The following is a 13,903-nucleotide window of genomic DNA, read 5'->3' as shown; positions in this document are numbered from 1 at the left end:
CTAGCACATAGAAAGTGTTCAATAAATAGTCATTGCTGTTATTATAATTGTTCAACAGTGGACAACTTGTGCAAATCAAAAAGTTCTTAATAAATGTTGTTGAAATTCTTTACACCACCATGATTTTTTAATTTCCATCATCACTATTCAAAGATAGTGAATTAAGTTGAGGTGGAACATACCTGCATCATAGTTAACACTTTCAAAAAGGAAAGCTTTGAAAACTGAACCCAGAGTGCTCCCCTAGGAGCTCTTGAGAAGCTTTGATGCTTGGGCCACAGGCTGCTCACTGACAGTGCCCCTGAATATTGCCACCAAGCTCAACAAATCACACATTTTAATGCCCCTGTGTTACCAATGACAGGCAATGAGTTTTGAGATCCTCACCCCCCCACCTATAAGCAGCCTCTGTTTAGGAGGCAGGGGAAGGAGGGGCTGAAGTGGGGCCTCTCCTCTTGGGATGATGACTTAGGACAAGGAGAACAAAAGAGAACTAACATCGACTCCCTTTACTGTTTGCCAGTCATAGTGTGAGGTGCTTGGCATTCATTGTCTGTTTCATCCTCGTGACAATTCTATAGGGAAGTAGCCTACTCATTTCATGGATGCAGCTGAGGTTCCCACATGTTACGGCAACATCTCCGTTAGCCACAGAACTGGGATTTCGGTCAAAGGGTATTTAACCTCCAGTCTCTGCCCTTTCCTCTCCAGTGTGCTGCCTTCCAACTTGGGTTCTGGTTCCAGCTCTGTTCCTAAAGATAGAATCTAAGCTTTTCAGATGAAGACTTACGTCCCTGTGGGCTCTGTGGCTCCCACTGCCTCTCGCTTACTGCTTAGTACAGAAAGGCTGCTTGCGTTGGGTTCATGCTGGCATACAAACTTCTCTGGGGTAACTGAGTGGCTGTGCACTGGGACGGAGCGCACAAGTGAGGAGTCTCTTTTTTAAATGCCCATGCATTGTTCAGTGGTTACGAGACTTGACAGGACCTAACTTTGAATTGACTGAAGCACTCCTGGCAGTGTTTCATCCGCTCCCTGACATGGAATTTCACCCTAGACCCAGCATGGACAGCCCCAGGAGCCATAGGAAGGGCAGCTGCTGCTTTTCAGTGTCCATAGAACGCCCTGCTCTGAGGGAAAAGAAGTTGTCTGTCCCTGAGGTGAGCAGGAGGAGGAGCGGTTTCTGAGCCGAGACTTTGGGTCTGTGTGTAGCCTGCCTGTTCATCCGAGGGCTGATCACCCCGCCACAGCTCCTAACCCAGAGACTGGAGCACGTGCCACAGGGCAGGCAGGCTGGGACCAGGAGCACCCTGTCTGCCTACTACCAGCACTCCCCCCCGGATCATTGTCCTCTCAGCTTCAAACTCAGCGTCCCACATTAAGTAAAGGCTTTAAAAGATGTATTTCAATAGACTTTTTAGAAAGCCCATAAAAAATCCTGGATATAAAGAAATGAGGCATAAAACCCAGAATGTTTGGAAGTCAAGCTGAAAATTGTGGTGGCAAGTCTCCATCTCCACTTGTTAAATGGGAGCATAACTTAACACTTACACCTAGACGGAGGCTGAGAACCACTTGCATTCTATGCTTTTACGTTTCAGAAACATATGAGGGTATTACTCAAAAAACAAAACCCTGCCCATCTCCCCCGCAAAGCGCTCACTGTAGACGTGGAACAAGATCCAAAGTTGGCATTCGTCTGGAGGGAAGGGAGCGGAGCGTGGGACTGACCTGAGGAAACTCTTATTAGGTCTGCCTGAATGTGCAGCACGCAGGGCAGAACCTCTTTCTCCTTTTAACGTGCACGTTTTGACGGAAATGGAGCCCCAGAGTAAGATACTGCACACTCACGAAGGTCCATTCCGAGGGCCGTGCGTGCCCCTTCCCTTCGCTGTTGTTTTCATTTTCCTCTCATGAACCTTGCTACCCTGGCTTCAGCACGGAGGCTGTAAAGGAAGATGGAGAGCCGAGTTACCTCAGAATGATCACTATCGTTAACATTCACGGGTGGTTCACTTATCATTCCTGACTGCACAGACATGGCAGCCGCTCGGAAGCGTCCGCAGGTGTAGCATGGTGATACATATTACATTGTGCCACAATGGATTTATGTATTCTGTAACAAAAGAAAAGTGTAATGAAAAAATACAGAAGGTAATCCTTTATTCCTCCACCACACAATTTATCAGTAATGCCTGTGGATGATAAGTGCCAGGGATTTCCTCTGCTTGCTTTAACCTTGTCACCCAGGTACGTTTTGGTAAAATGACAGAAAAATACAGACTGGGGATTTTCCTCTGCTCAAAAATCTTTTAAAAGGACACTTTTAATTTATGGAAGTTAGTCCAAACACAAGGCTTCCTTTTGAGCTTTTAGTCTGCTTTTGCTGAAAAAGATAAACGTATTGGCTGGAAATAATGCTGTCAGCCGGCAGCAGAGTAGGAGGAAACGTAAGCAATTTCTAAGCAGACTGAAATCTACAGTAGTTCCGCTAGAACCAGGTGGATGGCAGTTCATGAGGTCCAGGCCAGTACTAGTTTGTGAGTACCCGAGAACTTGTGTTCTCTTTTAGGCCCTACTCATCCATCGCCCAACATATTGTCACAGATGGAGCACATACTGACTTCTGAGGAGAAAGCAGGGGAAGGCAAATCTGATCGTGGTTGACTGGCATTTGTTCCAAACACACACTGGCCTAGCGCCAGAGCAAATACCCCCAAGTTTATAAATGCACAAGGCACTTTACATTTCAGTACTCTTGCCAAAGTATCACTTACTGCATCGCTCCCTAAATATAGTTTTTTAAAAAGAGCTTTTTCTTATTTTGCTTTGATCAGTAAAATAAACTTTTAAAGATTGTTCTGGGATGGGGTCCAGCTTCTGAGGTAAAGAATGGCCGGGACTCAGGCATGATTCAGTAACAGAGTGTTCAGTAAAATTAGCTTGACAGTTCTCAGGCCTGCTGTTCGATAGCAAGAACTTGACCAAGTTAAAATGGATGATGGTGCTGGCCAGACCAGCTTCGGCTTTTGCTTTTTAACAAATGGAATGTCAAGGATTAAACAGCAAGCCGTATGGAGAGGAGGGTTGTGGAGATGTCTCTGTATTAGGGAAGCAAATTAGGTCCTTGGTTTTGAGATCGACCCCCAGCCCCTATGGAGAGTCAGCCACCTGGTTGGGTCCAGCCTAGGCTTAAGACCCTTCCCAGCCTGTCCTACCATTGGGAAGCTTTTCCAGAGCTTAGCTTGGGGCTTGGCTTTTCTTTCAGATTTCTTGTCAATATGAAGTTCTGCCATGTTTTTTGGCCATGTTCCCTTTAGAGATTCTTATGGAGAAATGGGAATGCGACCAAACTCCTTGTGGCAATTCCCATGTTCCATAGTTGGAAACTTCGGTCCCGTTTGTTACATGAGCTACTTGGAATTGGTCTGTTTTGTTCCAGTGCCCAAGCGTAGTGAGTAGTATTTGTGATACTTGCTATTGCAATTAACAGTCTTGGTGAAGTTATACCTCACACAGGAGATGGGCTTCTGTTTTTAGAGTACTTGTTCCTTAGCAGTTTTTTTCCAATCCAGATGAAGCCTTTCCCCCACCCAGTTGGATTAATTGGAAGCTTACAAGGAGTGTTAGTGTTTTGTCTTATAATTACTTGTGCTTCAGCTAATATTTTGACTTTCTAGGACTAAGTAGATTAAAGCATTCATACTGAAGTGTATAGACTGTATTAAAAAAAAAAAAAAATACAGCCTGGTGCGGTGGCTCACGCCTGTAATCCCAGCACCCTGGGAGGCTGAGGCGGGCAGATCATGAGGTCAGGAGTTCAAGACCAGTCTGGCCAAGATGGTGAAACCCATCTCTACTAAAACTACAAAAATTAGCCAGGCACAGTAGCAGGCGCCTGTAATCTCAGTTCCTGGAGAGGCTGGGGCAGGAGAATCGCTTGAATCTGGGTGGCAGAGGTTTTCTGTGAGCCGAAATTGCACCACTGTACTCTAGCCTGGGTGACAGAGTGAGACTCCATCTCAAAAAAAAAAAAAAAGAAAGTGTATGTGTATGAATAAACAAATATATTTACTAGCTAGTTAGAGCATTTTATTTTCCTCCTTCTCAATTACTTTGGGGTATTACTGCCCTCTGGCCCCACATGACTTTTTTTTTTTTTTTTGTCTGGGGCTCCATTAGCTTAGTATGATGGCAGTATCTGCCTGTAGTGACATCTACTGATACAAGCCAAGTTTATCAGTTGTCAATCCTTGTTGCAAGATTTGGTTTGGAAGCCAACACTAGGAACCCTGCTGCTGACCCACGCAGACCACTTAGGTTCAACTTGGACAAATTAGAAAAACCTTCCCTAAGCCTGAGCTCTCTTTCACTTGGAACCGCTCATGCTAGAATCTTTTATCACCACCCCTCCCATCCCCCACCATTAGAAGTATATCTATTCAACCTATTTTTAAATAATTGGTACCTCAGTATGCACTTACTTTAAAACTTGCTCAAACACAGTGAAGATCGCAGTAACATCTCTCTGGATGAATGTTGGTGATGATGTAATATTTGTCTTTTCCTACAGAAATGCTGCTCATGGATTCTCCCTTATTCAGGTGGACAACACAAAGGTTACCATGAAGGAAATCTTACTAAAGGCAGTGAAGCGAAGAAAAGGATCCCAGAAGGTTTCAGGTGGGATAGTTAAATCATATTCTCACAGTAGTAGAAGCTTAACCCTTATTAAAAGGGCATAAGGCATGTGTGTGTGATGGCTGGCTAGATTGTTTCAGATGTCATTGCTAGAAGGTTTGGTTAGCAGATCTATGCAAGAAAAGGTGATTGTACATTGCCCCTGGGCCTCAGAAAGGGACTGGCTCAGTGGCATATGTGAGAAGAATGTATTCATATCAATTGTGGAAGTTCCTTCATTAATAATTTGTGGTAGATTCAGACAGAGCTACTTGTGCTGATGATTAGTTGATGTAAAGCTGTCTTGAAAACCGAATCAGTCCTAAACTTGAATCACTACTTTTAATTTCATGTTTTCACATAATTTCCCATGGGAGAACTTTTAGTTACTAATGTCTCTGGTATGGGGAAGAAAAGAAAAATTTCTCTTCATCTTTATCAAATGAGGGCAACCCTTTAAAAAAAAAAAAAAGACAAAAAGGCAAGTCACTTGATGTGCACAAATAACCTAACTCCTCATTACCCAACTTTATATGGAAAATATGCTTATAGTATTAGCTGTGATATTTAAAGCATATACACCAGGATTGAGAAATAATTATCTTGAGAAATAGCTCAAAGATCTGTCATATCACAGACAACTTTAATATAAATCAACTCATGTTGAATATCTTAGCTCTGTAAATAAAGAGACTTCTTAAACACCTTTGATTTCACCTTTTGGAAAGGAAAAAACGCATTGCTGGCGCTGAAGAAAATAGTTTTGTGCTCTTTTTAAGGGGAGGCATATAATCTGTTCCAGATTTAATTAGCTATCTTCAGATGAAAGCTGAAGTTTTAATAAAAGTTAGAAGAGATAACACAGTGAAGGACACGGATGAGCTGTCTCAAGGCCATATTCCAGGGGAACGATAAGAGCTGTAAAAAATGGCAGAGGAGAGCAATTGAATGGAGCAATGAAAATCTGATTCTCATAAAAAAGAGAGAGAGAGAGAGATGCTGGTAGGGGCGGTTGTAGATGAGACCTGCTAGCGTCTGCAAGCAATTTGGATGCTTGCCAGGAGTCATTGTTCACCCTCGGCTGTGGCGGCTCCGTCCAGATGTGCCAACTGCACGTTTCGGCTTTTGCCAGCTGACTGCGCCGTTTGATAACCAGCTCTCTGGATGCCCATCACTGGCCGCAGAGATAGAATTAAATGATGATGATCTTCCCACAAGTTGGGAGAGGAAACAATGCATATAAATCTTGATTTCATCTCAGCATGAGAAGTCTTTATCCATCATCACTCATAATGAACAAGTCGTTAGCTGGGATGAATGGTGTTCTGGTTTTTCCAAACACCTCTTTTGTTCATTTTTTGGGTGACTTTTATCCATTGCATGGGGGTCAAACTTCTTTGCATTTAGGGGATGATTGAAGAGGCACAGCCACTCCTTCCCAGTGAAAAGTGGATATTTTGGGGTTCCAGGTGCCAATCGAATAGCTTTTAAACAGCTTCAGATAATCAAAGATATTTAGTAGGCATACACCCTTTCGGATCCTGGTTCTTTACTCTTGTTTTGTTCCCAAATATTTTATATAAAAGTATATTTGTGATATAATGCATTATATTCTAAGAAGGCCTTATTCTGAATTGTCCAAGGAGAAAGTGAAACTTTTTTAAGCTTCTTAGTAAAAATTCCACTGTCACAGATTTTTCATACCATGAAACTCCTGTGAACTTATTTAGATACAGCTGAGCCAGTATCTTTCCTTCTGTCTCCCGTCGTCTGTGTCCAATTGCATACCCGTTTTTCTATGTCCATTCCCAGCGCTTATCATACACACATTTATTTATGTTCACCTTTGTGTACACATTACTGCCATTTCCATCAGAATCTTTGCCATATCCTTGGCAAAGAGTTAGGACTCAGTTATCTGAAAAACAGTGATCTGCATTATGTATTCCTTTTCATACAAGAGAAGCCAATTGAGATTGATACATTTACATAAATTACTGTCTATTTTCTTAATCCAGAAAGCTTTTTAACAAAAGAAGCTCTTTCTGTAGCTTTAATAAGTCTGGTCTCATAAAATAGAAGGATCTCCAGTTTGGTAAAGATATTTGTTTAAGCTTAGGTTGATAAAGGCAGGGTACATCTTGTGTTTTTGAACTTTTGTATGAGTTTTTTGGAGAGTGATTAATGAAAAGAGGAAAATCCTCTTGTCATAGAAAGTAACACATAGAAAGTACTTAAAAAATTGTTGGTGCTCACAGCTGGCTATGAAATACCTATTAGTTACCTATTATGACACATGAACTTAGTCATGAACTTGGTGGAAAGAGATGCCACGTTAGAGGCACTCGTCCTGCATTTCCTGAGCCTCTGTCACAATGACCGGCTTAGTCTTTTCAAAAATGTGCCTACCATGCCCCATGTCTGGGACAGAATTAGAGTGAGCAGCCCTGTCATCAAACAGCTTTTACCTGATTGAGTACAGAACAGCACTTGTCTCTTTGCTACCCTTATTGAACTTCAGTGAAGAAGGAGGGAAATACCACTTCAAATCAAAATACATATGCCATGTAGAGTCAGTAGTTATCACAGAGGTTAGTTGTGCTAAAACAAGATTTCAGAAATCCTTTGATAGGCTAACAGTGAACTTGTTCCTTGCCCACAGACATTTCTCTTCCCTTACCTTTTTTCCAGACTGACTACACAACTGTTTGTTTGATAATAATAATAAATTTAGAACTTAAACTATTTCATTATTAAATCAAAATGTAGGCCTAATGGCAGTCCTAATATTTGCTCTGTTGTCCTTCAGTGTGGCACTCCTTCCCCAGTTTTCATTTGTGAAAAATCAGAAGTTGGTATGTATTTGAGCAAAATAACTCTTCTTTGTTTAGGTAAATAGCTTTGTCAATTGAAGCCCTTAGGGTTTTAAAATCATTCTGCTTTTTAGGATAGACTGTCATTTACAGACACTTGTAACTGATCTAAAATTTTGATTTGCATTATTTATAATTATTTCATCAACTCATAACTATGAACATTGCATGGTTTTTTTCCTATTAATATTCATGTGAAAAGAATATACTATAGTAGTCTTTTCACAGTATGTTTCAGTCAATTCTCTGCTAAGGTCTATTTTTTATGCCTATTTTTAAATGTCTCTTTTAAAGTTTCTCTTCAACCTTTCATTTTTTTTTTTTCACTGACCCACTTGACATTTGGAATCTACCTGCATTGGCAGGAAGTCCCTACTATTTAAGAAAATTGTAATTGGAGAATCCAGTTTTAGAAGAATTAGATGAAGCCTCTTTATTCATGTTAACAGTTGGGTGGGTGTGTTTTTGACACAGTAAAGAGTGGCTTGTCAGGTCCCTTGATTTAGGCAGTAAAATACACTAAGCTGTTATTTAGTGAATAAAGGCCTTAATTCAAGTTCTCCCTCTGTCAAAGTTACCCTCACAATCAGTGACCTTCTGAGTTTCTTAGTACTATGTTGTTGCTGTTGTTGTTTAAAAATGCTGTTAACCATCAGTCCTTCCCAGCCTTCTGAAGCATTATGTTGGACATGACAGACACACTGCTGAGAAAGTGATCAATTTCAGTTTTTAACATTGACACAGAAATATAGATACCTCTTAATCTACAAAAGAGAGCGTCAAAATGGGGTTTACTAAGCAGAATAGTTTTCCGCATAACGTCACAATAGTCTCATTATAAAATAGAGGTGACTTTCTGTATTGTCTGTGGAAAGATTGAACAGGAGCATCTTAACTTTTTCTTATTCCTGTCCATTCTTTTGATATGAAAGACAAATTTTTATTAGTCTGAAGATTCTTTTAAAAAGTTCTTATAATATTGTTAATAAACCTAGTGACATTCATTCCTACTTTTATAAAATTTCACGAAGAACTTGAAAGAAAAGTGTTAGCTTTGTCAGGTGGACTCCCTCCTAACTATATCTGTTTAGAGTCACAGAGCACCTTATTGCTTGCTGATTTACTTTGTTTTCACAAGACCCCTAGAATGTCACCAGTGAGATAGCCTGCGGGGCTTTTCAAACATTATTCCGCAAAGTACTGCTAGGAGCAGAGGGGGAGTAAACATGTACGACAGGGTATGGGGTTCTGGTCTGAGGGACAATTCATGATGGCATCATTGGACTCTTAAGTTGTATCTTACAAATTCATGTGAAATGTAAATATCGATCCATAATGTATCTGTAGGTGTGTCGTACATTCACTGACGTGCTCCCCTGTGTCAGACCTAAGGAGGATCTTATTCTAGAGCAAGAGTGTACATAAGGGGCTGAGAGAGAGAATGATAGAATGGAGGGGAGCTCTCTGCATCCTATAGGGTGTTCAGGGAGCCCCTGTCTGAGAAATTGACATTTAAACAATGACCTTCACATTTAAGCTATGAACAGTTTAGGAGCAAGGCAGGGACAATGCCAATCAAAGCAGTGGCTTGCCATATTTTAGTGTAAAAAGAACATTCAAGATTACTTTGCAGTTTACTTAACCCCCCATCCCGCCAAAAAAAAAAAAAAAATTATAGTAAAATTGATCCTTTAAGGGAGGTAAAGCAGGTGCTCTGCACAGTAAGTGGCACCATCATCTACCCATTCACCTGAGCCACATACCCAGCTGTCAGTCTTGAATTTTTCCTGCACTGTCTCCCCACATCTTATCCATTAACAAGTCTTGTCAGTTTTACCTCTGGAATAGATCCTGAATCCATTTAGTTGTCTTCATCTCTGTTGGATGGGTCCAAGTCACCATGACTGTCCACCTAGACTGCTGAATAGCACCCTGGATGGTTTTTGTGCTCGTGCTCTTGGCCTCTCTCCAGTCTGTTTTTCACACAGCAACCAGAGAGAGTTTTAAGATACGAGTCTGTATAGAATTAAATCCAAATTTTTAACCACTGTGAAATACACTGAGGCCCAAAGAGGATAAGAGACACACAGAGAGTATGAACACAAAGAAATAAAAGAACTTGAAAGAAATGGAGAAAAAAATACAGAGTTGATGATTGCCTTATGACAGAGGGATACAGATCAGGCAGAGACCCTGGGCACCCAAGGCCATGGGGAGGTGCAGAATTTCGAGCCTGTGACCCACTGTGGACCTGCTGTAGTAGACTGGCTGCAGCAGGGTCAGTCACCAAAATACCACACACAATAGGCCTTACTTTCATGCCAGATAGACTGAGAAAGTTGTAGACAGATGAATTTATTATTTATTAAGAGTATTTTAGCCAGGCACAGTAGCTCACACCTGTAATTCCAACACTTGAGAGGCCAAGGCAGGAGGATCGCTTGAACCCAGGAGTTTGAGACCACACTGGGCAACATAGTGAAACCCTGTCTTCACAAAAAAAATTTAAAAATTAGCCAGGCGTGGTGGCACACGTGTGTAGTCCCAGTGACTGGTACCTGTCAAATATATAGTAGTATGACTAGAAATAGTAGTATGCTCAGTAAATGCTTGTTAAGTGAACTTATGAAAAATGCACATGTGTTAAGGTTTTTAGGGTAATTATGTCACACAGTATATATGATACTGCATTTACTTTTTTAACTCAATAATATGTCATAGACTGATGTGGGAGGATTGGTTAAACCCAGGAGGTCAAGGCTACAGTGAGGCATGATCACACCACTGCACTTCAGCCTGGGTGACAGAGCAAGACTCTGTATTGCGGGGGGAGGTATTTTAAAAGGGATTTGTGTGCCAGGGGAGGAGTTGGTCTTTCCAAAAGGAGGACCCCTTTCAAGGACATGGGAGCTAATGAATGGAGTGCCTTGGTGTACCTAGAAATACTACTTCATTTAATCTGTACAGCAGCCCTGGAAAGTAGATTTTATTATGCCTGTTTTGAAGATGAGGCTTTAGAAATGTTAAAAGTAAAGGAAAAAAAGAGGTGCATCTTAGAATTAAGGACCTATGGTAACCGTATATGTAATGATGTACTTCTCTGAGCCTCACTTTACTCAGCTCTAAGAGGTTAAACTTACCCAAGTTTCCTCAGTAAGTAAATGGTGAATCTAAATTGGAGCCCAGGCTTTTTTGACCTCAAAGCCCATACTCTTTTTATTTGTACCATGTTGCTTATTAGAACCCTAATGGGAGAACAAATTTAAAATTCTGTAAACAGAAACGTTCATTGATTCTGAGATCTAAATGCACTAGGGAAGTGCAGCATTTAAAGGAACCCTGTGGTGAATCTGGATATAAAGCCAGGAATTCTTTTTGTAATTGCACAATTTGTCTGTATTGGTGTCAGTTTTAATGTTTTATGTCTAGCTTTCTTAAAGCAACATACACCTGTCCTAAGCTGCCCTGTGGAAAAGGGAAACCCATATATATTTTAGATGGAGTAGGGTTTTTAACACTCTTCTAGCCTGAAATGCCCTCTGAAGGCTAATGTAAGCTAAAGAATGTTCTGGCTATAGGGTTGAACAGAGAGTCCTACTTCATGTGCAATTGATACAGAAAATCCAGTATTCTTTCTTCTATCAAAGTCGAGTTTGTAAGCCAGGGACACAGATTTGTGGTTTCTTTATGCTGTAGCAGGTAATCCTTAAAAGAATAAACACGGAATGAGTGAATGAATGAATGGATGGATGGAAAATAGAACTGTTTAAGTGATCTTTGTCAAAAAAGAGGCAGTAAATTCTGCAGACAACTGTTCCTCCTTATGGAAGAATGAATAATCATGCTGATGCCTCTCATGCATGGGAGATGAATAGGAAACGAAGACCTGATACTCGATATCCAGTGACCTATTGGGAAAATTACAGTAAATTAGGGCTGCTAAAGTGTTTAAATGTGTGACTCAGAAGTGCCCCAGGCGAGGAGCTCCGAGTTCAATATTCCTGCCTGCCTCCTTTCTCTGCCTCTTTATCTTACTGTTCCATCTCACCTGAGCCTCTCCCTGTCTGGAGTGCTCTGAGGCTCCTGATGGATCTTCCCAAATATAGAGCACAGCACATTGAAGATGGCATTGCAGTCAACTATTTTATCCAGAAAGCCTGGAAATTTGGAGAATTTATGTCAAGCAAAAATCTTTTGGAACCACTTTAGAGACCCAATTATTTTAGAAGGGTGTTATGAGCTCTTGCGACTGCCACATCGGAAAAACTTGAAATATATCATTTGCCAAAACTATGTTTGACCAGCATTTACTCTTCCTGCTAGTCTCTAATCTTTCAGAAGTTCCTTTTTCATTATAAAATCTATTCATTCACTTCGTCTGGGCAGTCACAAGTGTGGATTCGATTAATGAAAAGCAGACTGAAAGGAAGAAAAAAGACATATGCCCTGAGAGGCTATTTGGTGGTATGGGAGACACACACACACACTTAGAAGTCAGACAGCCTTCTCCTGGGTTCACTAGGGGCCGATTCTAGAGCACCACCAATTTAATAATAGCTTCTTAGGAAATACTACTACATTAAATGTACATATTGATTGTAAACTGCATCCTCATTTTATAAATGTTTTAAAAAATGAAAATCTATCTCAGAATTAAGAAATTCTGGAAACTGTATATGTGTATAATGATGTACTTAACCTCTCAAAGCCTCACTTTCCTCAACTCTAACATGGGAGAGGCTGAGTGAGAATTAATCAAGGCACTGGAGGACAGGGCCATGTGTGCTCTTAAGCTCTGTGTGGCTCCGAGATGCTCTGTTTAGTTCAACTGTCATGAAATGCTGCCTGCTCTGTGCCATGCTGCACTAGAAATCAGGTGGAAAACCCAATGAGTACACAGAAAAAGAGGGATTAAAATGTGTAAATTGACAAGCAGATGTATATAAACTACTAAAGCAGCACAGGTAAGGGAGTCCTACTTGAAACTACTGGGTTGGGTAGGGGACTGAGAAAAGATGCTCTGGGGTGATTTATTTGATGGCTTCTTGAAGATTAATTAGAACTTTGCCAGTTGGGTAAATGAGAAGAAGAACATTCTAAGTAGAGGAGACAACATGTTTTGAGATGTAGTCACAATACATAGAACTTCCAAATCACTGGAGCAGGAAGAGGGCAGAGAATAAACTACAGAAACTAGGCAGGGCCAGATCCAACCAGGCCAGGCCTGATAAGTGAGCTTAAAAATAGAAGTGCATTCATGTTTTGGGAGCTTGTTTTGTAATAGGCATTATGTAGGCACTAAGAATTTTGTAAAGACCAAGAAATGGTTCCTGCTCTCAAGGAGCTTTCTGTTTAGTTGGAATAAGCAGGCAATTATAATACCATGCAAGGGATGATACCATGGAAGTAAGTATAGGGCCTGGGTGCACATAGGGAGCAGGGAGCCCTGGTTCCATCCTGGGGAGTCAGGGAAGACTATCCCAAGCTCCTCATCTGGCTGAAATCTGAAGATGAATAGAAACTAGGCAGGTAAAGAGGGATGGGAAAGCGTGTTCAGGCTGCTGTGGTCATCAGGGGCTAGGTTATGTCCATATGTAAGCTGTGTTGAATGTGAACTGTATTCTGATGGCAGAGGGGATCTGTTGAAAGAAGGGCAATATATAATCAGAATTTCTCTTAGAAAACACTCATCTGTATTGTACAAATGAATTAGAGGCCACAGAATGTGAAGCAGAGAAGTGCAGAGGCTCTCAAGAAATCTGTCCAACAGATAATGGAGCCCTGAAGTAAGGGTGCAGAAGAGTAGAAGCTGCTCGTCGGGAAACAGGGGTGGACACTATGGTAACATCTGGTTTCTTTCATTAGAGCTAAATGCACAGTTTGGGAGAACTGAAATAGCTTTGACCTGTGGCCAGATCTCCTGGAGTTAGTATCAAAAGAAGGTAGTGGCATTTAAAGATATTTTTAAAATGAAATTAAATACTTGTTGGGGAAGAAGCAAACATTTTAGAGATGTGTGAAGTAAAAAATGAAAGTTTCCTCTAACTTCCTTTGGTGTAAATCCTTTGGTTTTTTCCTTCAGTTCACATATAGATATACATATAGGTTATACATTTCATGTGGACAGGATTCTTGTTTTTTGTTTTTGTTTTTTAAATCACTTACATAATCAACACCTGTCAAGGTACCTGTCAAATAGTATACTCAGTAAATGCTTGTTAAGTGAACTAATGAAAAATGCACATGTGTTAAGGTTTTTAGGGTAATTATGTCACACAGTATATATGATATTACATTTACTTTTTTAGTTCAGTAATATATCATAAGCATTATTCTATATTAGAGTGACC

The 13,903-nt window shown here is 40.7% G+C and overlaps 1 protein-coding gene across 3 annotated transcripts in view; it reads left to right on the top strand.

Moving 5' to 3' along the window:
• The window catches only part of MAPKAP1 (mitogen-activated protein kinase associated protein 1), a 252,106-nt gene that overhangs the window by 131,726 nt on the left and 106,477 nt on the right, over positions 1-13,903 (top strand). For all 3 annotated transcript variants that reach the window (XM_011988689.1, XM_011988690.1, XM_011988688.1), the window contains exon 6: positions 4,574-4,683. In XM_011988689.1, coding sequence (XP_011844079.1) covers positions 4,574-4,683 — 110 coding nt within the window. The remainder of the gene's footprint in view (positions 1-4,573; positions 4,684-13,903) is intronic.

This window comes from Mandrillus leucophaeus, unplaced genomic scaffold (genome assembly GCF_000951045.1).
Source record: "Mandrillus leucophaeus isolate KB7577 unplaced genomic scaffold, Mleu.le_1.0 Scaffold335, whole genome shotgun sequence".
Taxonomy (NCBI): Eukaryota; Metazoa; Chordata; class Mammalia; order Primates; family Cercopithecidae; genus Mandrillus; species Mandrillus leucophaeus.
Note: the sequence above shows the minus strand (reverse complement) of the source record. Positions and strands in the feature narration are given on the sequence as shown.